Here is a 23,959-nt window from a genome sequence, read left to right as displayed (position 1 = left end):
TTCTAAAATATTACAATATTCTAAAATATTACAATATTCTAAAATATTACATTAATTATACCCTGGGAAGTGATATTTAAAGGTACTTTAGGGTTGCAAAGTCAAATTAAAGTGAGGAAATAAAACCAAATGCAGCATTTGTTTAAACCACCACCTATCTTTCAATGACTGTATTTTTTCTTATCAGTTCTTCTGCTTCTAGTGTGCAGGATGTTGTCAGTAATCAGAATATTAATTTCTTTTTTATTTCCTCATAGTCTTGTATTATAGCATTTAGGTGAATTGAACACATTAATTCCTGAATGGCTAAAGCCATTGTGAGAAGAGTGAAATTGTGTGTTGACAGTGGTTTTCACAAATATTCTTCTGACTGCCAGTGATGAGACTGCACAGTTCTGGAGCTGGTCCCGTGCTCTTACTCATTGCAAAGTGTGCTGTGGTAGGCACGTTCTTCTACCTCTGTCCCTAGGAAACTGTAGTAATTCATTCTGCCCCATCCAAAGTCATTATTTCAAACTGTTTCCTGTCTTTCACTGTCCTTATGTCACTTTGAAATAGTTTACTGCACTAGTCACAATTACCCTTCCTTTGAGTTCTTATTTTAGTCCAGAATCCAGTCCCAGATGGGACTGGATTGATAATATCAAATTTTTCACATTTTCTTTGGTCTTTAACCTGGTATCTCCTTTTGTTTCTGACCCATCTTTTTCCCCAAAAGCCAAATCCAAGTCTAATTTTCACCCTACATCATTCATACCATTTGCCAAATTCCTGGTCTTTGCTTCTTAGTTCACATCTCTCTAATTCTTTGCCTTCTATACATTATGTACAGGATTAGAGAATTGTAAACTGAAGTGAATTTATTATGAGGGAACAAAATAAAGAGAAAAGATATAAAAATAGTTGCAGAATGACTAGATATTTCTCATTCCCTACTGTTTGTAGAAAGCAATGGCAAAGCATCAGTTTCAAATGAGGAATGGAAATGTAACAGTGACATCAACAATAAAAAAAATTCATTTTATTAACAATACTATCATTCATTGCTACAAAAAGTATATTTGGATTTTCTCCATTGTATATTGATAAAATATAATAAAACCATTTCAGAACATAGTCTGCAATTGAAAGATCAAACAGGTAATAGTAATTTGGATTTTTCAGTAAAAAATAGCAATTCCAGCGACAAAGTATACCTCTGTTTATTTTTTTGAACAAATAACTACATGTGCCATGAAGTGTTCATAATTTATTAAATACTGCTTTGATTCCTTTGCATTTTATTACAACACCACTTTTAGTGAAGTCTCGAATATCAAATTCCTTCTTCTATTATGTTGTTTTTCCAAATTCCTCTTTTCCTTCATTCTCAACTCTTCCCTATCTCTAATTTTAACCTTCATTTGCAATGTTCATTCTTGTTAATATTTTTGCAAGTTACATAGCTCTTCTCAAATGCACTTAAATGCTATTCAGTGACACTTCACTTTTTACAATTTTTTGTTACCAGATTCATACAATTTCCTTGTCTTTTGTAACTGTGCAGAAGCCATATTTGATCTTCAATATCTGTCAAAATAACTGGGTTTTCTGAAGATCTGATTCATTGCTGGGCAACAAGGCTTGCTTGCTGAAAACTTTGTGAGGTTACTTGCACCAGTGAATCATCTTTGATGGTGATCACCAATGCATTGTAAAATAAAGTTGTTGGTAAAGGAGAAAAATTCTAACCATCAGATATTTGTTTGATCCTTTCACTCTTATTACTGGATACCAGAACCAGAATTTGGATAAAAGAAACTGTTAAATCAACTGCATTGCTTCTTTTTTTTTAATTTATTTTAATTTTGCAGGTATACTGTCAGAACACACTATGTCTTTGATTTATTTTTGCTAGGGGTGCAAATCTCAAAAGCCATCCTATTGACTGGCTTTTGGAAGCACTGTCAATTTCTTTGACAACTCTCTTATGATACGGCACAAAACACTCTCTCCTAATTTATGAGTATTTGGACTTCTAAACGTCTGTGCCAGTCTACATCATATTGAGAAGGACAAGATTTTATCCCTTTAAGTGAGATTTGGAAGCTGCTTCTCTGCTTCCATGAAAATGAGAGTATAGACTGAACCTAAGCATTTTGTTATCAGATTTTAAAATACGTGATGGATATCAAATTATTTTTTCATCAACAGTGAATGTGCTCAGAATGTTCTTCTATACTGTGAGCTTGAAATCTGTTTAAGATTACTGAAGTCCGGGTTGTTATGTAAAAATGTCAAATATTGCTGGTTCATTTTGTGTAAATCTGTTTTTAAAAAGGGGTCAAGAGAAAATGGAGCTTCAGTAACTGTCACAGTAATAAGTTGTAAATTAGCAGCAGTATAATTGAATATAATTTTAGAAGTGTTTGTAACTATATACTTTGTTGCTTTTGTAATTATCAAAACATTTTTAAAAATCTGGAACCATAAAAAGGCCCCTGTTTAGCCATTAAAAACAATATAGCTACACAGGAGCTATGGGTTGATTGCTTAGAAAACAGTAGCAACTCACTAAAGAATGTCATTTCAAACCTCATGAAAGCTTCACAGTTTAAAACATGTTTCAGTTGGAAAAGCTTCTTATGACATTGTCCTAAGAGTGACTGAACTATTCTGAACTATTTCCGATTTTGGACTTTCAAGGCATTGTCTAAGGAGTATTCAGTTTACAACTTGTTTTTTAGCTGTAAGTTATTATTTGCAGTGTAAGTGTTTATATGGTAATTTAGCCAAACTGCTCCATACAAGTGTAATTTAAACTATTAATTTGTGTATTTCATTAGATTGTTTTCCAGATTCCTCAAATAAGTGGAACAGGGGAATGTAATAGATTAAAATTATTAGATTTTTTTGTTTGTGTTCTTTTTGTGTTTGGTTTTTTTATTCACAAGTATACTGTGTGTTAAATTATATTTCAGTTCTCTGCACTTTCTATTGACTGCCAGTCTTTGGTCCAGGCCCTTCAGGAATTGCCTCTACATCTGAAATTGAATGTAACTGCTGACCTTGTACAGGTAATGCTGTGAATTAACACTAGGAAATGCAAATATTTTAAGAGAAAAATCTATGCAAGAATGATTAGTCTTCAAACGTAAGTACAGTGTATTATGTAAGTAAATATATTCTGTTAGACTGGCATGTCAAGTGGCATGTAATGCAGGATACCCCTCCATCGGCACGTTTTTTGTGCTTACTTGACTTTAAACAAAATGGTTGAATGTGCAGCATATTAGATTTGAATTCAGGTATCAGAGTGTTTGACATGGAATGATTGCACTATTTTTGTATTTTTTTCTTTTGTTAGCAGCTGGTTTTAGTTGCACCAAAATTTTGAAAGTGTTTTCACGTTCTTTCCTGTTAATTACTTTAATTGTGATTTAATGTTCTGCATAAATACATATCAAATACATGGTTTTTTACATGAATTGGTCTTACATCAGTGTTAGAACAGGTAGAACTGTCAATCATACGGGTGAAGAAAATATTATTTATGTTTCACTGGCAGGGGGAAGCAACAATATTATTAAAAAATATTTCTTCAGATTGTGAAAAAGAAAATATTAATGTAAGCGCAAAAGAGCCAATGAGAGTTAAATATAAAAACAAAGTTCTTAAGATCCATCTGCTCAAGCAAGGAAAAACGTGACCCTTACAGAAGGGTCTGTTTGGGGTTGCATGAAGTGCTTCTGCAGCTGACACTATGCTCTTTGTTAAAGCAGCTCGGTATGCCTGCAGATGTGATGGCTAAGGGAATCGGCAAATAAATGTTACTTTCACATACAGTTTTCTTTTTAGGAGTTCTAGTCATGGTCTGTAACTTTTTTCAGGGTTATAAATTGTTTGTTATGGCATTTAATATTTGTCTTGTCATTCTGACCAGGGATGTGGTCATCAGTTATGCTGCAATGTTATCAACACTAGGGCATCCTGATAAAAGCTGAATCTGTTACACAGTTAAATAAGGAGTTGCCATTTCTGGTTTCACTGTTTGACAATGTTTTACAGTTTAGTTTCATTTTGAAAAATATATGGCTATATACTATAACACTGGCTAATTGATTTTCAGCAACCTGTAGTATGGTTTTGTTCAAGATTAGAATTTTGGAGGGATGGCCTAACATGGGATGATGTTTCTAGCCAAATTCTGACTCCAGTTATTCCAAAATTCAGAGTATTGATGGGATTTCATTACAGAAGAATTAAGGAAAAGTAATTTTCCAGGAAGTGGAATTTAATGCTGTCCCACACTACATCTTTGTCTCTAAACTGGAGAGACATGGATTTTATTACATGGACCACTCAGTGGAAAAAAAATTGGCTGGATGGTCACACACAAAGAGTTGTGGTCAACAGCTCATGTCCAAGTGGAGATCAGTGACAAATGGTGTTCCTCAGGGGTCACTACTGGGACCAGCACTGTTTAACATCTTTGTCAGTGACATGGACCGAGCGAACCCTCAGCAAGTTGGCTGGTGACACCAAGATGTGTGATGTGTTTGACACGCTGGAGGGAAGGGATGGGCCATCCAGAGGGATCTTGACAGGCTTGAGGGGTGGGTCTGTGAACCTCATGAAATTCAACAAGGCCAAGTGCAAGGTCCTGCCCCTGGGTCAGGGCAATCCCAAACATGGATACAAGCTGGGCAGAGAATGGATTAAGACCAGCCCCAAGGAGAAGGACTTGGGGGTGTTTGTGGACAAGAAGCTCAACGTGACTCTCCAATGCACACCATGTTTCAAAGGAGACCTGACCAGCAGGTTGAGGGAGCTGATTCTCCCTCTCTACTTTGCTCTTATGAGACCCCACCTGGAGTACTGCATCCAGCTCTGGGGCGCCCAACAGGAAAAGACATGGATCTGTTAGAGTGAGTCCAGAGGGGGGCCACTAAATTGATCACAGGGCTGGAGCCTGAAGACAGGCTAAGAGAGTTGGGACTGTTCAGCCTGAAGAAGAAAAAGCTGTGGGAAGACCTTATAGCAGCCTTCCAGTACCTTTAGCGAGCCTACAAGATAGCTGGAGAGAGACTTTTCAAAAGGACATGTATGGATAGCACAAGGGGAATGGCTTTAAGCTGAAGGAGGGTAGGTTTAGATTAGATATTGGGAAGAAGTTCTTTACTGTCACAGTGGTGAGACACTGGAACAGCTTTCCCTGAGAAGCTGTGTTCTCCCCATCCCTGGAAGTGTTCAGGGCCAGGTTGGATGGGGCTCTGAGCAACCTGGTCTAGTAGAAGGTGTCCCTGCCCATGTCAAGGATGTTGGATCTTTAAGGTCCTTTCCAAACCAAACTATTTGATGATTCTATGAGTATTTGTGAAACAATGGAATTTGCTGATTTAGCATACCATCTCATATTCTGTAATAAGGGATAAAAGGACTTTGTATTATGCATTTGCTTCTGTAAAAGTATCATCCAGATAACTTTACTTTCACTTCTGAACTGAATTCTGCTCAAGTTCACTGTATCTTCTGAAGTGATCAAATATAGGAAGTATGAATTACAATCCAAATTAGACAGAATAATAAAATTAGATAATAATCATTATAAAGACTCAAGTCCTTTCTTATACTCTTAGGCATCAACACCTGTAGAGCTCCCACAGATGAAATCTAAAATTTTTGAAGATGTCAAGAGAAGAGATCAGCTGTTCCGACAGTTTCCAGCTCAAAGTGACACCGTATTGGTCTCCCCTCCTGTTGGTAATTCTGTTGCTACATCAGAGCCTGGAAGTAAAAACAGCTCTAAGGCAAATGCAAGAGAACCATTTCAAAGAATCCACCCACTATCAAAGCAAGAGACTGACCATTTGGATGAAGAACTGGATCTTCTCCTGAATCTAGAGGCTCCCATGAGTACAGGAAACAGACCTGTGTCAGGCACATTATCCTACAACATATCAACTGAGAAAGATTTGAAAATGGATTGTAAGGAAAGTGGTAAGTTTTCTCCCCAGCGTGCTCTTATTTAATTTCCACTGCTCTCTGTTTTTGAATTCTTGATTAGCCACTCAACAATACTGCTGTCTTCATCTCTTTCATACTGCATTTCATTTATCTGGTGCTTTTGTTCATTTTCAGTTTTAAATCCTCATGAACTAAAGTTTCACCACTGTCAGTACGCTTTAAGCATTAAAAGAAATTCTTCTGCAAAACAGCATTGGGCTTATGATTCAGCAAAATTTTAAATTGAAAAAAATAAGTAGTGTACTGCTAGAGAATTTTTTGCAAGGAAGATAAAGTACGTGTAACATTATCAGTTATTAGTTCACTGTACTAATAGTATACAGAACAATTGACAGCTATTTCCAAAGGCTTGTCATAAATGCTATTTTCAAACTTTTCTAGCATTGATTTTATAAAAGTAAGTTTAGCATGGAAACTATTTTTGGAATATGATTTGCTGTTCTTCAAGAAAGAGAGATTGTGTTTAAATGCAGTCAGTTGTGTATTAAAAAGCAAAATGACCCAGGACAAAAAGCTGATATAGAATTGTTTCCAGATTATCAAGTCTGTTCTTTTCACTTTTCTAGACCCTTTGAAAGTAGATATGCCTGAAGAGAAGAGTACATCATCACAGCAACAGCAAAGTACATCTAAAGATGTTACTGAGGAAGAGCTTGAAGATTGGCTGGACAGCATGATCTCCTGAAGCTCAAATTTCCTCATGTGAATAATTGAATATAGCAAACATTACATAAAAAGTTGAACTTTTCTTTATTTTTTTATTTCCTTTCTCTGTTTCACTTTGTTCAGTGTACCAGTATGCTGGCTTCTAAAATTTTGTGCAACCAAAATTAATTTAGGTGGGATTGAAAATTGTCAAAGACTAATAACATTATTAGAAAGGTCTAAAATTTGTGATGAAATTGGAATTTTCTTTGCTAAAGAAGCAGGCTAAGAGAACAGTTATTGCAGCTTGTACTTGCTCTATGTAGTCCTTAAAATAAAGCCATGACTGAACAGTGAATACATGTGTTTTTAGTCACCATTCTCACACAACTCCATATTGTAGAAAAATGGCAAAGATGACAGCAACGGTTTGGTTTATATACTTTATTGCAGTGGGCACTTTTATTAGGAGAAAAAAGAATGCATAATCCTAACAACTTCTACTTGCAGGTGACTGTAGAGCATTGTTTTATTTTGGCCTAAGATTTAAACTGTGTTCATTTTGATACAGTGTTATGTCTTTTAACAGCAGCATCTAATAAGCTGTTATTGAAGGTAGTATATTAACTAACTTCAAGTGTAATTTGATACAGAAAGACAGAAAAGCAATACAGTTAATGGGTTTGTTCATCTAGAACATCAACATAAATAAAAAGATTGCATAGCTATGTCTACAGAGGTTTTAAGGCACTTTAATGTTTCAAGGTTGACAAAATGTTTGAAAATGATTTCTTTTTAACTGCTTAAAGCTTTTCAGACTGTATCTTAATACATTCACTAGCAAATACTGTGGGGAAAAACTGGACAGCAGTTAGCTGAACTATTTTTCTGAGGCATGGCCTCTGATGTTCAAGTTCTTCAATGTCAAATGTGCAATTAAGATGCCTTTTAGCCCTTTCAACTTACTGCCAAACACCAGGTTAATGATGTGGTTAAAAAGTTGTTATAATTTTAGGCCATGTTTGAACTGGAAGGCTTAAGTTAATCAGGCATAGTTTTCTCTTTTCTAATTAAAATTCCAACAAAAGACCTGTTTCACATGTGGTAGGTACAAAAAGCCTCTGAAATAGTGTCAAATTTTATGTGTGTCTTGAAGTTTAAAGACATTTAAAGCAAATACAAGCTGTGAAATTGCACCATGAAAAGAATAAATTTCTTTTTTTTTTATCTTAATAGTTCATGAATAAATAATTTTTTTTTTATATTAGCCAAGTTGATCCTCATACTGTTTTCGAAAGCAGTCCCCTGCTGGGAAAAAATCCCAACATCTTTCTTGGTACATCTTCCACACAAATGACTCCTGAAAATGAAAAAGAGTATTTATTTTAACAGTCAGCATACAGTTAGTGCCATAGAAAAATTTTTAAAAATAACCACATACTGTGCCTATTTCCATGGAATAGAACTGTAAAGGCACTGGAACTCTGAAGATCATAACTGAAAAATGTTTGTAAAAGTTTTATCTGCACTTTTCTTGATTCAGTACTACTGAAATTTAAATCTATTAGTAAAAAACGTAAGTGTAAATTAATCAGTCCAGTTATATCAGAACAAACCTATTCACTATCTGTATATATAAAATGTGTTTTGCATTGATTGGAAAACAAAGGTACTTTTGTACTCTATGCCTAACAACTTCTTATTAGAGATAAGATATAATTAAATCCTATTTATTTTCTTATTTATTTACATTTAGGCTTAACAATGCTAAACATACAGACACCCATATACCTATCTATCTACACATATGTATGGATTTTTACTATAGAAATAGTACCTTAACTGCCTAAATCTTTTGGGAATAAATTGTAACTGGTACATTTGAGGTTTTCATTTCAAAGATGACAGTAACATTACTAGTACCTGACTTCTGACAGCATTCACTGCTCAGTAAAATAGCACACTGCAGCACCCCACCCCCCTCTGGTTTTGTTTTAACCCTTCTTTTCTTTCACTGGCAGTAGACCCTTTGAGGGTGGCATCATCCACACTCCTCAGTGGTACATCAGTTCCACCTGGTGGTACACAGCTACAAGGCTCAAGAAGATAAAAATGTTTAAAGATAAAAAAAAACAGTTAAGTTTTATTTTCTACTCACCTGGCCAGTATGCTCAGTTTCATCCTTGTTAATTAGATACATTAAGAAGAACCTGAAACAAGCACATGAAGCAGGTATTAATGCGGGAAACATAACATCTCTGCCTGACCTTCTGTAGCCTGGGGTGTGTGAGGAAGCTTGCCTCACACTATAAGCAGTGACACTGCTAGACAAGTAAAGTGCCTATTTTAAGGGATAAAATTATGTCCTGAAGCATATCTCCTGTGCAAGTGCTAACAGATAAAAAATCTGTAGAAGTAGAAAAATATGGCTTATCATCTTATTCATTTCAGTGTGAGGAGCAATACCTGAATTAGGCAAATCCTATGCACATATGCTCCAACATCTCACCTTGGAAAAAGTTACGATGGCTACTATGTGAGAAGTGTGGTAAATACTGAGCTGCACCAGGAATTCCAGACATTCATGCCATACAGCTTGTAAGCTGAGCCTCTCCTTCTCCAACACCTATGCTCTGTCAGATGTTGAAAGCTTGAACTAATTAAGGAGGACTGTAGAGCACCAACTAAGGTCTGTTTACAGGTAACACAGCTCTTGGTTGGACAGTTTGGATGCAGTGCATTTGGAATTAGATTTAGTATGTGCTTTTGTTGTGAAGAAAGGAAAGTACGCTGATTTTAACAGTTGACTAATTAAAGGGCAACCTGGGTAAAAAGATCGTTCACTATGTATTCTAATATTAAGGAAATGTCTACTTTTCATTTACTGTGAATTAGAGGTTCCCATGTACCAGTTAAGCAGTTCAATATAGTAAGAAAAGTTTGGTGGTTGTAGACTGTAGAACCATGGATGTTACTGGAAATTTACATCATGTAAGGCAATTGATTTTGCCAATGTCAGTTGCTATGCAAGGAATAAGGCAGCCTCCACTCCCAGAGGCACAGTTTGGTTTTGTTTTTTTTTTTAAATTTAAAAAGTTCAGATGCAGTGTTGCAAAGTCGGTCTGCTTTAAGAGTCCACCAGCTCAGCTCCTTTGGTTTTGCTGGCACAATGCTCATGTAATTATCGTCCTTGTATTAGTAACTAATGCCGCCAAATTAACTGTTTAAATATCCTCTTTGGTCTGCTCTATATTTGCTAATGAAGGTGGAAAATCACTGTCTTGGTAGTCTGGGCAATAGCCTAAACATTTACAACTCCTGATTGCTTCAAGGTTTGAAGAGCTTCACTGTCACTAAAGAACTAGATGATCAGAGCTGTTATTTATTTACTGGTGGTTATCTTTCAATAACCTTCAAAAAATGCCCTTTTTTGCTTTGTTTTGGTTTGGGTTTTCTTTTTGTCAAATCAAGGCCAATTTTCAATGGTCTCATCAGTGTTACCAAGCCTCCAGAAGGCACAACCAAAACTTCCAGACTAAAGCAACTCATTAAACTGTTGTCCCCCATCTTTCCACATATCTGGGTTTCCTTCCAGCAGAATAAGAAGTTGGTCTGCCTTCGAGTCTCATTCTACTAAGGTGACACATGTGTAAGGTAAGCACTTTAAAGATCACCAGCAGTGTGGAGTAGAGGAGGGGAGACCAGAAAGGACAGGAGATATTCCTCAGCTCTACAGAATTCTGTCTTGGAACTTTCAGCAGTGTGTGCACCTAAATTACTCTAGACATGAAAAATTTTACTACAATTCCAGCTGTAAAATGTACTTACAGATAGTTCGCCAAGTTGTGTTCTTGCAATGTATGTGTTTCAAAGCCATGTGGGGTTGTGTCAAAATAGTCATTGCCGATTCCACAAATAAAACATTTGGTCTGAAAACACAAGTTGCGGTTACAGATGAATTTTAACTCAAACACTATTTTAATTGGTGATAATCTAGATGAACAAGAGTAATGAAAAATGTAATGTGCTTCCTACCTCCATGTCTTCCCTCACTTGTTCTTGCTGGTCTCTTAATTCACCAAAAGCATCAATAATCAGACCTATTTCAAATTGAAAAGTAGCAACAGTTTGGTACTGAGCAATATTCATATTGAAAATAATGTCAGTCCTCCACTGTCTAGAGTTTGCTGTAGTTATGTCTAGATTGAACAATTCAAGTTACAATCTATCAATTTCCAGACATCCAATGTTTTTTTATACTGCACTCCCAGCAGTAAGAATTCCTATTACATGGAGGTACAATCTTGAAAGTGAAAAGGCTTTTCTGTCCTTTATTACAGTCAATTTAACCTTCCATAAGCTCATCTCTTTTGTCCCATGAATGAATTCAATTTTCACTCCTTTACTCATGAAACTCTTGTATCCCAACTCTTGTTCAACAAAGACAGCTCTGCTCCCAGAGCCCCCCTTGGCCAGTTTTTGAGGCTGCTTCGCATTTGAAGCATTATTCTTGCACTTCCAACGTATTAGGATTAGAATCGGATCATTCTGGGGACTGTGACATGCGTTACAATTTTCTTTGCCACCAGATAGCCATAAAGTGGTGAGTGTTTTCCTAACAGCCTGAGGTCAGTTCATGCAATGAATGTTGAATGCTGACTGTCACTGAGGAGAGGTCTCGTTCACTGTGAACCGAAACCGCAAACCAATTAACCCTACAAATCATCTTCTAAAGAAAGGAGGAGATGGTTGTGTGGCCATGGTGACTTTCTTCATGTCATTTACCCTTTTCAAGGGGAAAGTCTCCATTCCCCAGCCAGCTGTAGCGGTTCCAAGCTAAAAGTCTTCAGCAAGGCTCTCCAAGTTTAAATGGTAATTATAGGAAGAACAGTGATCCTGCACAAGCTGCATCATCTGTGACCCTTAACTGAGGTTAACATCTTGTGCTTTGACTTTGTGTAGTACTTGGGACAAGGCATTATTTATGAATTAAGTCTAAAATTATTACTTTCAGAATTAATGATTTTATCAGCTCAGAAATAAGTCTTTATATATATATATATATATATATACTGCTAAATTTACCTCAAACATAATATGGTTTACATTGCCATTGCTGAGCTTCATTAAATTAATTTTGAACAATCTCTACTAAGGTAAGTGATGTTACCTTGAATAATGGCCAGTAGGATAACAATGACAAAGAAGAAAAATGTGATGTCGAAGACAATTCGATACATTTCATAAGGGTCTCCAGCAGGATCCTCAATTTCATCTCCAATGCCACCACCAGCTCTTACACCCACATACATGTGGAACAGGTAACACTAAAAAAGAGAGGAAGATTTGGAGATATATTTGCCATGAATTACTCTGAGGTTTTTTTTCTTTTTTTTTTTTTTTTATTCTGCTCTGCTAATTCTCTTCACAAGTTATAGTAACAAAAAGTATAGTTACAAAGAACACATATCATTCCTCATGTGTCACACACAGTGCACCAAAAATCTGTTCCTGTCTTACCTAATGTGATTCCACCTTCAGGTACACTAAGAGCAGGAGTCAGCATCAGCTGTTACCTTCTCCTCACTCCCTGGGTCTTACGTTCAGACTGAGACCATTTGGGAGCATTTTTCTTGTATTATTTACTGTATTCAACTATATTCTACTCCTTAAATTGATTCCTAAGGTTCTACTTTGCTCTGAGTATGCAGAGGACATCTTCTAAAGTCTTGCAATGAAGTTTAGAAATGTGGGAAAATATTGCCATAAAAGAAATAGTGACATATTCACAAAAGTATTTAGGTGGTTTCTGGATAATTTAATTTTGCAATAGTAGGTGTCTAGTTTAGTAAATTGTAAATTAGTTGTGATGTGTGAAACAGCCTGTGTTCAGTTCAGTGCAGAAAAAATAACTTTACAAAAGTGTTGCTGTATGTCATGTTTTTCGAACATATAAATCTTAATGGAAAAATCTTTAAAAATCTGTATATTTAAGCTGTGAAAGTATATTAGAATGGAATCTTCTGCAGGAGTGATATACTACTGATGTTCCTGTATGAATTGACTATGGAATCTTGTAATCACCTTCAACCACACAATGTGGCCTAAAAACAACTTAAATCTCTAAGCCCAGCCAGTTTTCTAAAGTCACATTAGATGGCAGTGGGTATTAAATAACCAGTATAAAACCTGACATAAGCAAACACTAAACAGAACTATACATCCATTTTTATAATGCAGTTTTACTGTCGGCATAAGATGCTGGTACTAGTCTAATCAATACTTACAAATGTAACTTGGAATTGATTTACTGCACTTAGTAGAGTGGTTTAAAATGTAATATGGTTTCATTATTCCAATTACTCCTACACCTATTTTATGACCAGACCATTGTATCCAGCTCACAAAGGGACCAGTTTGGGCAGTTTTCATAATTTCTGTAATTTACATGTCTGACTCACACTGAGTATTTAAAAGAAAGTTCAAGAATAGGGAAGATCATTCTGTGAAGTCTATTATACACCTCTCTCCTGAGGTATTTTATTCTATCTTTGGTGTATAACACAGGGCAGAGAGTTACTATTCCATGGAAGAAATCAGCTGGGCACAAATTCGGAATATTACATTTGTGATACCTGAATTTGTGTTTCTGTGTGCAATGAGAAAATCAAATCCTCTTCATACCATCTGTAGAATATATTTTATTATTACATAAATAACATTCAGTGGCAATGGGTAGAAATCAGATGGTAAATTGGTAGCATAAGATCATCACCCATAATAATTTGTAATTTCCACTTTCTCATCCTTGACTTCTTAATTAATAACTAAATTACTAATTGTAATTTTGGAGCAGGCTTTTATAACTAGTGCTAATAGCATCATATAATGCATATAATCTAAATAAGGACAGGAAGAGCTTGTCCACTTGCAAGCATTGGGAATAAATAGGGTTTATTTGTGTTGTGACAACACAGCATCTTTTTGCAGATCTGACTAGTTTGTCAAGAAATTTCTTCCACATACTTCGAGGGTTTGCCATCCTCACCTATAAAAGCATTGCAGCAAATCGCGTACTATAGTATTTAGGAGAAAAATCCAGAATATCTTCCTATATGTCATCTATTTGCTGTTTTGTTTAGACCACTGGAGAATGCAGAGGGAATTTTAAGACCATTCATATTTTCAAAATTACATATACCAAGAAGAATAGACCCATGGATTTAACAACAAAAACATCCATCCTTGCTTATCATTCTATTTTAAGTGTGCATTTGAAAATTCAGGATGACATTTGAAGCATGCAAGTGATGTTTTAGTTACCGTCATCATGTCATCACATTTCATGTCTGGTTCATCTTCATCTTCACTTTTGTTGTAGAATTTGCGGAAGAAGTTGAATGCCACAACAGTGTAAAGGTACACTACTACAGCCAGGAGTCCCACAGTAAGAACAAGCTGTGTGTGGAGACATGACATGAAAGTAGGTTTCAATTTCATTTTGTCAGAAGAGAAATGCTAGCTTGATGTATTGCCTTAAATATTGAAAATGGATCATATTGTACCTTTCCCAAAAACTAAAGATAGCAGTTACGATAGCTTTGAAGTCTCCCTGTTGCTTGGATCACCATGGAGCTGTTACTTTGCCCTGCTCTCATGAAAATCAAAGGGAAAAACCCCTTTCTATAATTTGATAAATAATTTCAACTAGGACTTATTGGGACTTACAATGACTTATCATAGTCTATTTTCTGTTCCAAAGCTGGTTAGCAAGCCATTGATAAAACGGATGGAAAATTTTTTAGATAACCAAAGTGCAATTAATTTCCAAGTCCTGCTTTTAAGCAAATAAAATCCTTAGGTGAAAAAGTTCAGCAGTTAATGAGACTAGGTTATATTGTTTATTGGAGTTGGTGTTAGAAGATGCAGCTCTGGAGAGGAGTTACTGAAAGCTATGTATTTTAAAAAATGCAGTAACTGGTACTACTTCTTTAAAAGAAACATGAGAGTATTGAACGACAAGCTGATCATTTATCACTTTCAGCAGATCTGTAAGTATGCTCTCAAAGTGAACATTTCAATTCAGGAATCTGCAGCTGCCTTTCAATGTTCCTATCTACTAGCAAGAAAAGCAACAGGATTAGGAAAACTAGTCTTTGCTTGTTAAGAATTTAAGTAAAAGGCATGGTCTTGAGTTGAAACAGTTTTGTCAACTGTGCTCAGTTTTGACTATTACATTTTAAAAAAACTCATAAAGAAAATATATCAAACATTATATTAAAAGTAATATGATTTTGGTCATCCTGAAGTAAAATGAAAGGAATAAAACCAGAGATTTAATTTGTTTTTGTGATGATACACATCATCACATTATATGGGTATATTCTTATGCCTCTTCCAAAACATCATGTAATTTAAAATATTTTGACAAGCATAGCAGGGCGTAAGAGTGAGCTTAGAATATATGTTACTGCATTTGAGAAGGAATGGAATGTGTATGTTTGAAATTAAATTTTGGGGAAGTTCTGTTGGATTTCCTAAATGTAAATTAAAAAGTAACTGCAAAACTTGTTTTTTGTTGTTATGCTAGCTAGGAATATAGAGTCCTCAGAGATCAGAGAATGATTACCTGCACAAATTTCAACAATTAGTTTTGGAAGTACATTTTATTAATCTGATTTTTGCATGACAAAGTGACACATAAATGTACTCCACAGTGCAGACTGCCCACACCTTTGAGGACATTCTTACTAGGTAAGTATTGAAATTTCAGCACCCAGGTCATTATTACTGCTGTAGCTAAGGAGAAATTGGGAATTCTTTTTATTTATCACCAATCAGTTCATCATTGAGCATATAGAAGGAGCTGGTTAGGTAATATTCATATTCTTGTATTTTTCTAAAATTATGTAATTTCTGTTGTGTACGAAACGTCTTTATCTATCTGTGCCTGGTGGGTATAGATTATTATCATTTCATAGGATTTAACATATTAAGTGTGCTGCAGAAGACATGATGTGATCTAGTCTTTAATCCAATCGTAATCAAAATCTGTGACTGTGAAAATGGATTGCATTTTGATATTTCCTATGTACAACAAATTTTTTCCAGTACTTTTACAAAATTTCAAACCTTTGCATGTAGCACTAACCTGTTTGCCATTGTGAGTGACTGAAGACAAAATAGTTCGCAATGTCTTAAACCCCATAGCAATATCCAGCAGATGAGCAGCAAAGAAGAAGTTGTTGTAGTGCCCAAGGATAGACATAGTTGTGTACCAAGCTAAGTATAAAAATGACTGCAGAGAAAGTGAAAAGTGGCAGAGTGTTAGCAGGTGCTAATGTGCATTAATAGATCCAGAATATGGCTTTTTTAAAGTCACTTACATTGTTGTAGCAGGACACTGCCTATGTAGGGGTGAAAAAGCTCAAACTTCACCCTACTTGTGAAAATTACCAGTGACAGAGGAGGACGTCATGCTGCTTTTGCTGTTGAAGGATGCTGAGACCAGCCTCACTCAACTCCAAAACTAAACATCATGAGGATGTGAAAAGCATGTGTATCCTGACAGCAACTGGCACTGGCAGGGATGTGGAAGGCAAATATTTCCAGATAGAGGAACCAATGAGTGGTAGTGCTAATAACTTATTTAAAGATAAATGGTGCTCTGCTCAGCTAGCATGACTAGCCTAGAAAAATATGACTTCCAGTCAATCACTTTATATTATAAAAGCTCAGTCCCACTTTTAAACAGCAGGGATTTCTAACACTCCTAAGTCTGTGTGTGTAGATTCTTCATACTAGTGAGAATACTCCCCACAATCACTCCTTGATGCTAAATGAAAGAGATTTGCCCACTGTCACTGGTATGGGCAAGTAACATCAATATCTTAATAATTATTGAGCTACCTTTGAAACCATTAATTTAATAAATAATGCACTATACTACCCAGAAAACCTAAGGCACATTACACAGCTTATTCTTTTAACAAGCAGTGAACCTGAAGCCACTTTGACATCAAAGCTTATATTGAAGAACAACGGCTCAGTGTATTTTAGTGGACAAGGAATTTATACATCTTCACTTGATTTACTTTGGCTGCCTTTTTTGTTTTTACTATAAAGGTGGTCCTTTCAAAGGAGAAGGTTTGAAAGAAAAGAATGTCAGCCATGTCAAACACATGATTCAAGTATGAAAAAGGATAACTTTTTAGACTGTGCTTGATTTTAGAAAAGACACCTTTGGTTGCTAGGTCGATTTCTACAAAATGAAATGAATGTACCATTAACTTCCAAAAGGCTGACATTGTATCAATGATGTGGAGGTGCGTACTGCCCTTTAGAATCAAAAAGAAAATTCTGACGTAACAGAAAAAAGATATTTTAAAATTGCTCTCTAATGGAATGTTATTTATGTATGGTTGTTTAAAATAAAAGCACATAATGCAAAACATACAATCGTGTTTAGAGTAAATCAAAGCATATTACTCTAGGCTAAAATACTCACATTATCAGTGAAGACAACTCCAAGCTTCCAAATGTGGTACTTTGTATCAATGGAGCTTAACCTAGGAAATACAAAATTTTTGAAATGCAAAAATGTCAAAAGTAAGTATTGAATTCTGTGTTTATAAACAGCAAACTAGGTTTAGCACTTCACATTTGTTTCTGAAGGTGGTGATGTACTTTAACAGTTCATTTTTTTAGAGTGAGGCAGGGGCTTCATTTTTCAGAGTATTCCTTACCTCTGAGCACCTATAAAGAGTTTCTAAACCATTGAAACTGGTGAAACAATTTCAGTAGGAGTGACACTGCCATATTCCAGACTTAAAAAATTAGAATGTATGTCAAAAATAGTGACATCTGGAACCCAGACTGCTTGAATTTGAGAGGTAAGTGGTCTGTCTAGTGTAAAATGTTGCCAGAATAACGAAGAGAAAAGATAATGCCTTCTGCAAGATTCTAAATATTTTATTAGCCATTAGATGGCATGCAAAGGGAAATCTTTCTTGTGTGTCTTAAATATCAAGGAAACCAAACTCTTGTCGGAGCCTAAATCACTTGAGACTGGGACACTTTCATACACTTGTCTTCACTGACAGATTAAGTCAGGAGAACATCTATGAATTTTTTCTAGACACCTGGAATCTACATATTTTTTATCATTACTTTTTCTGTCCTTTGGTTTATAAACTCTGTTGTAAAAACTTTAAATGCTGCATTAATTAGTGTTTAAAATAAAAGAGTGCCCAGCTGTATAAATCAGCATAAACTCATGGATTTTTTTCTTACTTTTATAACACAAGTATGTTTTAGAATGAACAAAAAGCTTTTTAAAATTACTTCCACGCTAGGAATACTTCTCCATTTGAATTTTCCATGCTGAGGAAAACATCACTACAGTTTCAATATAAAATCCATTTTTATCTTTGATGGTGAAGTTATACCAACACATAACTTGTCTGTGAAGGTCAGAAGTCATACCATGATACAAGAGATGCCTCTTCTGGTTCGCTCTCTTCCACTGGACTAAAATCAAGGGCACTTTTGTCCAAACCCAAAAGTTCTGCAATGCGCTCTGCTCCATATAAGTCTCCATACTTGTTAATAACCTAAAAATGGAAGAAGAGAAGCTTTTTCTCGGAGAAGGTCCTTTGTGACATTCACCCTACTTTAGGCCAGTAGTTGTCAGGAATTAAAAAACAAAAGGTCTTTCACAATTAACACTACTAGAACAGTCAGAACTCCCAGGTGGGGGGGGAGAGCATAAAAAAGAAAAATAGAAGCATTAAAGGCTATTATCTGAAAGCTTATGTATAATTTGCTGTCATTTAAGCTGACATGTTTTTCTTTTTTTAGGGGGATGAGGGGGCTTTGTATCCTAAAGATGACAATGACTGTAAATTAGACCTACTGGCTGATTGACAGTACAAAGTTATTTCAAATATCTGAGTCTAGGAAGGAAACTACAGCCTTCTGTCTTCCTCCCTCTTCCCACCTACGCTGCAGCTGCCTGTTCAAAAAGACATTTAACACAACAATGACTTCCATAAAGCAAATTTCAGTTCTCGGTTATTTGTATATTTATGTGTGCAGGAGAATATCACACAGATATCCAAATTAACCAAATAGTCAGTTATTGCTATGACTTAACATAATAGAAATATAAAAAGCCTACCTTCCGTTTTACAAATTTGTCCCAGTAATTGTTAGGGAAGGACCTATATAGATAAGGCAAAGATATTTCAAGTTATTTAACTTGTATGGGGAAAATTAAAAAACAATGAAAAAAGAGAAAATACCATGTTCCTGATCACTGCAGATTTTGCTGTAATTTCATTCACTCACTGCACTTCAATATCATTCATCTCCTAAATAAATACTTTATTGCTCCTAGCCATAAAAATCAAACCAGGCAATGATTTTCAGATGAAAATAAGAGAGTCTTGAAGCACAAATAATTTTTTAAGTTCAGTGGATTACATTTCAAATAGTCACTGAACACTTGTGAAACAGTGGACAGTTTGCCAACACAAAATAAAAAAAAAATATTAAAAGCCCCCCCAAAATCGAAAAAGATCATTTGCCAAAACCAGGAGTTAGTGGTAATCTTGTTCTCACATGTGTCATCCCAAACAAGACACAGTAAAAACTGTTTATAATTCTAAAGCCACAAGACTGTTCCCCTAAAGAGCATTTTGCATCATCTGCCTCTGAGCAACAATGCCCACACTAATAATTAAAAGCTGTTGTGTATACCTAGAAGAAAGAAATGGAGCAGTAAATCTTAAATATTAAAGAGCTGTCAGGGTATCTATATTGAAAATTCTCTGCTTTTTTTGAGAGTAATATAAGCAATCATGATGCTTCAATAAGCAACTGGTTTTATGCAGGAGAGATCTTAGACACAAAGTAATACATCAACTTTGACCCGCAAGAAAAAAAAGATAGTGTTTTATCTTATCAGTGATGTTTCTTTGATCTTCAACTTCATCATAAAAAATACTGTTCTTGAACTGTCTTATGAATTGCAGTGCCCAGGAATTTCTCATTGTAATGGCCTTACTGTATATTATGTCTGTTTTGAAGAATGCCAATTAGCAGGAAATACTACAAAGTATAAGATTTTTCTCTCCCCACCGCTTGTCACTGCTCTTCACTGCTTTAATTTTAATGATGGTTTTAAGGCCACTATTTATAGTGTACAAAAATTGAGTATGACTGATAATATACATATTTTGGATATTTGGCAGCATATTGTCACTCTGATGCATAGAGTTGATTATTTTTGCTGACTTGTTTTTGAGCTTTTACATACTAGCCACAACTAGTCTGTGACTTGTAAATAACTTTGTTCTTTTCCTGCTTTCTTTCATTGTCCTTAAGTTATGATACTATTAGGAAAAGTACCGTAAGATGATTCAATTTGTTTTGAAAAAGGAAATTCTGAAAAATAGCCTGTAGATAAGACATTCTTTTAAGGGAAGAGAGTTGACTAGCTATATTTGTCTGTGTCACTTCTACAAATCTCTGCAGCTTACTGATGTTTTTCTGGTGTTTTTTTTCCTACCCTTGTGCCATTCACTCACAGAACAGCAGATGATTCTTTGTGCATGACTACTACAGTGTTTGCTAATGCCTACAATCTGACAGCAATTCCTATCATAACTACTCAAATTCTGGGACTGATATTTTTCACTAGACTTACTTCTCCTGTCATATACAGCTTTTTTTTAGCAAGTTGTGGGAAAGAAAGGCAGGAGAATAATACTATACAAGTGAAATTGAGTAACTGGAAAGGGTGGAAGTTATCTTTTTAAAACTTTTTCAATAGCGACTAATATGTGAAATGTCTTGGAGAGACACTGTGAGGTAAAATGCATAATCCTTGCAAATCCTAGAAAATGAAAAGGAGGTGGAATATATGTGTTATGATAGTAATAAATAAATAGATAATATGGGATTTCACATTAGAATCTACTACTGTAGCATCTAATATAAGGTGCTAATTGCCTTTCTTTTAGATGAACTAAGTGGAAAGTAGACAGGAAAGTTCTAGATCAGTGGCTTAATGAGCTATAATATTTATAAACAGTTCACATTTAATCATTTAATTTTACATACGGAGTATTTATAACGAGGCGATCCCACTGTCCTTTAATATCATCTTCAGTTGGCTGTTCAGTTATGTACAGACCATCAAATTCCAGCTTTCTAGCTACCTCCTTTTCCCTCTTGAATACCACCAAAGGGACCTGTGAAAATGACAGTGGACATCTATGTCATGATTTATGTATTTTTGGTACCTATAGTACTCTTTATAATGCTATGTAACACCAAATGTCACACTAGAACCTCCTGCAATCAGATCAATGTCTAACCAGCCTCTGAGCAATGGCCAAGCCCACCCCTCCCACACCTAGACTTTTTATTGCTGAGCATGGTGTTACATGGCATGGAATATCACTGTTTTGTTCAGGTCAGCTGTCCTGGCTGTGACCCCTGCCAACATGCTTGCGGATGCACAGAGTGGGTAAAGCAAAAGGAGCCTTCACACTGTTCAGCAATAACCAAAGGGTGACTGCGTTACCAGCACTGTTTTAACCACAAATCCAAAACACACACACACTGCTAAGAAGAAAGATAACTCCATTTCTGGGAGACAAGAGTACACAAAGAAAACATCTACATATTGAATAGTGAGAATTTGTAAACACCGAGGTATAAATAGGTATTCCAGTACTGGCACCAACAATCACTTTGGGACAGTGATTTTTTAACAACAGTGTTGTTTAACAAATAGTAGATTAGTTGTAAGGTTAAGAACTTGCCTTTAAGCAATAGTATCCAATCACACAGACAAAGGAGATGATAGTATGAATAACTGCCAATGCTCTAAGAGCAGGTGCCATGTAGCCTGTACTTTCTTCTAAAACAAAAAAGACCATGCCCTCCTCCTCTTCTTCCTCAGCAAAAGAATTCCAGAGATTAGAGTCTTCCTCTACTTCATCAAGTGGCTCTTCTGTCACCTGAGAAAAATTCAAGCATATTGAAAACACACAAACTTAAAAGCTTTTTCCTTTCTCTAGTGACAAATGATGTTTACAAAGCCTGCTCAGAGGAAGATTATAAAACATTAGCTTTAAATGTCCTTCATTTTAACAGTCTCCAGATCATGTCATGTCATTAAAAAGAAAATCTAGAAAAAGCAAATACAGGCAGTTTAAAAATCTATCCTCTAACAATGCCATAGCAAAACTAAAACAATCAATGAAAACTTTGTGCAAAAAACATTTTCTTGTCAGAACCAAGGAATGACAGGGTTATCTAGTAGGACTGAATTTAGGGTTTGTTTTGTAATCTACATTTTTTCTGATAACTAAAGTCTAGAAAGAAACAAAGTTTTCATGTTATGAACTTGTACATTATCCACAAATTTTTATTTCATAACTCAGTTTAGGGCTTACAAACTATATACAGTATTTAATCAGCCATAAAACTGAAATACTGCCCTAAATTCTTCCTTTAAAAACCTGGCCTTTAAAATAAAAGCCCTAAGGGCCCTTTTTTGACAGCTTTATCTGAAAGCTGAAGTTTTATTCAGTCCTGTTTCGCTTGCACTGACCCTTTCCTATTTATGACAGATGGACTTGTAATGATAGACGCGAACTTTTGTCCTTGCTCTGCAACAGAATGGGTTGTCACCCACAAGACTCAGTGAAAAGCGGAAGAGAATGAGGTCAAAAAGACTGGCATAGACAAAAGCAGAACTCTGCATAGATACTTAAGTCCATCTTTCTTCTCTAACCCTACGGGAAGGGAAGAAAGAGGCAAACTAAAAAGCCCTAAATAACCCTGATAGTCTTTCTCCAGGAATGGTGCCCATACCTTCTGCCCTTTTTGTGTCTTTGCCTGCCCTTCCTCTGAGACTGTAGTTGTGTTACAGGAGTTGCATTTAAGATATTTGAGATCAGGGCTTAGTTACTTCTACACTGAATGTTCAGCCACCTGCTTTTGTCTTTGAAGTTTTTGGCTGTAAGCAACAGAATTGGAAAATGTAATACTGGAAAACACATGATGCATTTCATTCTATATCTAGGAGGGGAAAATCAAAAGAGTCAGATTTCAGGATATAGATAAATCAGGACTTTTTTGTCAGACTTCAAATCTGTATAGAAAGGGGGAAAAATGAGACCTTTATGAATGCAAGTTTTCTTTACTGAATTCTAATCTTTTCCATGAATAGAGTTTGTGAAAATTCATGAAAAAAATCAGTGGAGGCTGCTGAAGATATTCTACTTTGTATCACTGTGTTGTACACCAGAACCTGAAACAACTCCAGATTCAGGTGAACCTCTAAGATTAAGGTATGAATGTATAATGTTCTTCATCAGTGATGTAAAAAAAGAACTGTAGCCTACTATGAAAAAGAAAAAAAGAAATCAATGAGAATAATCAGATCAACTGAAGTCTCTCTTTAGAACAAATGAAATAAAAAATTCAACAGTTTTGACATTTGAATTATTTTAGGGAATTTCAAATTTCTCTCAAGAAGATTAGCAATCCAAACAATAACAGACTTAGGTGACTAAATGAAAAAGTGCCTATAAACACATGCCTAGAAACACATAAAGGAGAAATTAAATAAATCTCTTTTCATTCCTCCTGAATAAAATAAACCTTGAATAGTTACAAACTTTAAGATTTTTTTTTTAACTACTTCATATCTAAATGCTTTAGTTCATGTTTAAGGGCTTGTAATAATGGCTTTATTAAACAAGCCTTGAAACCATCATCAAATATTCCTTTGGAACTAACAAAAATTATTTAAAGAACAATGCATAGCCTTACCTTGTAAAATAGAAGAATAAAATTGATGGCAAATGCAACAAATAGAGCAAGAAATCTTAAGTTATAAAAATTTCTTGCCAAGTAGTGCTGAAAGTAAAAAAAAAAAAAAAAAAGAATTAATGGATTAATGGTGGCCTCTAGGTAACATCAAGATAAGAAAAGTAAGTAGCAAGCTTTCTAAGAAATTAAATATATAATTGTGTTGCTTTCATATACCAGTTATAACGAGCAAGGGCATTTCTTAGCAGCCTGTTCTCCCATTTCATGGTGAATGGAATTAAAAGTAATGGCCTTAAAATTGTAAGTCAAAAAAGACTGAAATAGAATATTAACTGGAATAAACTAATTGAGAAGGTTTCAGAGAATTCAACATTTGATGGTTTTAAGAACAAAGATAAATCTTATAGCTAATAGAATTACAGATTCTAGAAATTAGATTATGGAAAAAAGAGAGCTC

At 35.3% G+C, this 23,959-nt stretch overlaps 2 protein-coding genes across 7 annotated transcripts in view; one reads left to right on the top strand and one right to left on the bottom strand.

Moving 5' to 3' along the window:
- AVEN (apoptosis and caspase activation inhibitor) overlaps window positions 1-7,009 on the top strand; it is a 93,878-nt gene extending 86,869 nt beyond the window's left edge. Inside the window, exons 4-6 of the mRNA XM_027642342.1 lie at window positions 2,961-3,056; window positions 5,619-5,979; window positions 6,573-7,009. Of these exons, the coding sequence (XP_027498143.1) occupies window positions 2,961-3,056; window positions 5,619-5,979; window positions 6,573-6,691 (576 nt within the window). The 3' untranslated portion in view covers window positions 6,692-7,009. The remainder of the gene's footprint in view (window positions 1-2,960; window positions 3,057-5,618; window positions 5,980-6,572) is intronic.
- A 71-nt stretch (window positions 7,010-7,080) lies between these two features.
- Window positions 7,081-23,959, bottom strand: part of RYR3 (ryanodine receptor 3) — a 207,424-nt gene continuing 190,545 nt past the window's right edge. For all 6 annotated transcript variants that reach the window (XM_027642328.1, XM_027642330.1, XM_027642331.1 and 3 more), the window contains 13 exons: window positions 23,503-23,589; window positions 21,483-21,680; window positions 20,776-20,906; window positions 18,830-18,872; window positions 18,136-18,263; window positions 17,159-17,219; window positions 15,803-15,949; window positions 13,975-14,109; window positions 11,822-11,978; window positions 10,687-10,751; window positions 10,480-10,580; window positions 8,810-8,861; window positions 7,081-8,011 (listed from right to left, as the gene is read on the bottom strand). In XM_027642328.1, coding sequence (XP_027498129.1) covers window positions 7,916-8,011; window positions 8,810-8,861; window positions 10,480-10,580; window positions 10,687-10,751; window positions 11,822-11,978; window positions 13,975-14,109; window positions 15,803-15,949; window positions 17,159-17,219; window positions 18,136-18,263; window positions 18,830-18,872; window positions 20,776-20,906; window positions 21,483-21,680; window positions 23,503-23,589 — 1,401 coding nt within the window. In that variant the 3' untranslated portion in view covers window positions 7,081-7,915. The remainder of the gene's footprint in view (window positions 8,012-8,809; window positions 8,862-10,479; window positions 10,581-10,686; window positions 10,752-11,821; window positions 11,979-13,974; window positions 14,110-15,802; window positions 15,950-17,158; window positions 17,220-18,135; window positions 18,264-18,829; window positions 18,873-20,775; window positions 20,907-21,482; window positions 21,681-23,502; window positions 23,590-23,959) is intronic.

This window comes from Corapipo altera, unplaced genomic scaffold (assembly GCF_003945725.1).
Source record: "Corapipo altera isolate COAL_440 unplaced genomic scaffold, ASM394572v1 23b, whole genome shotgun sequence".
Lineage (NCBI taxonomy): Eukaryota > Metazoa > Chordata > Aves > Passeriformes > Pipridae > Corapipo > Corapipo altera.
Note: the sequence above shows the minus strand (reverse complement) of the source record. Positions and strands in the feature narration are given on the sequence as shown.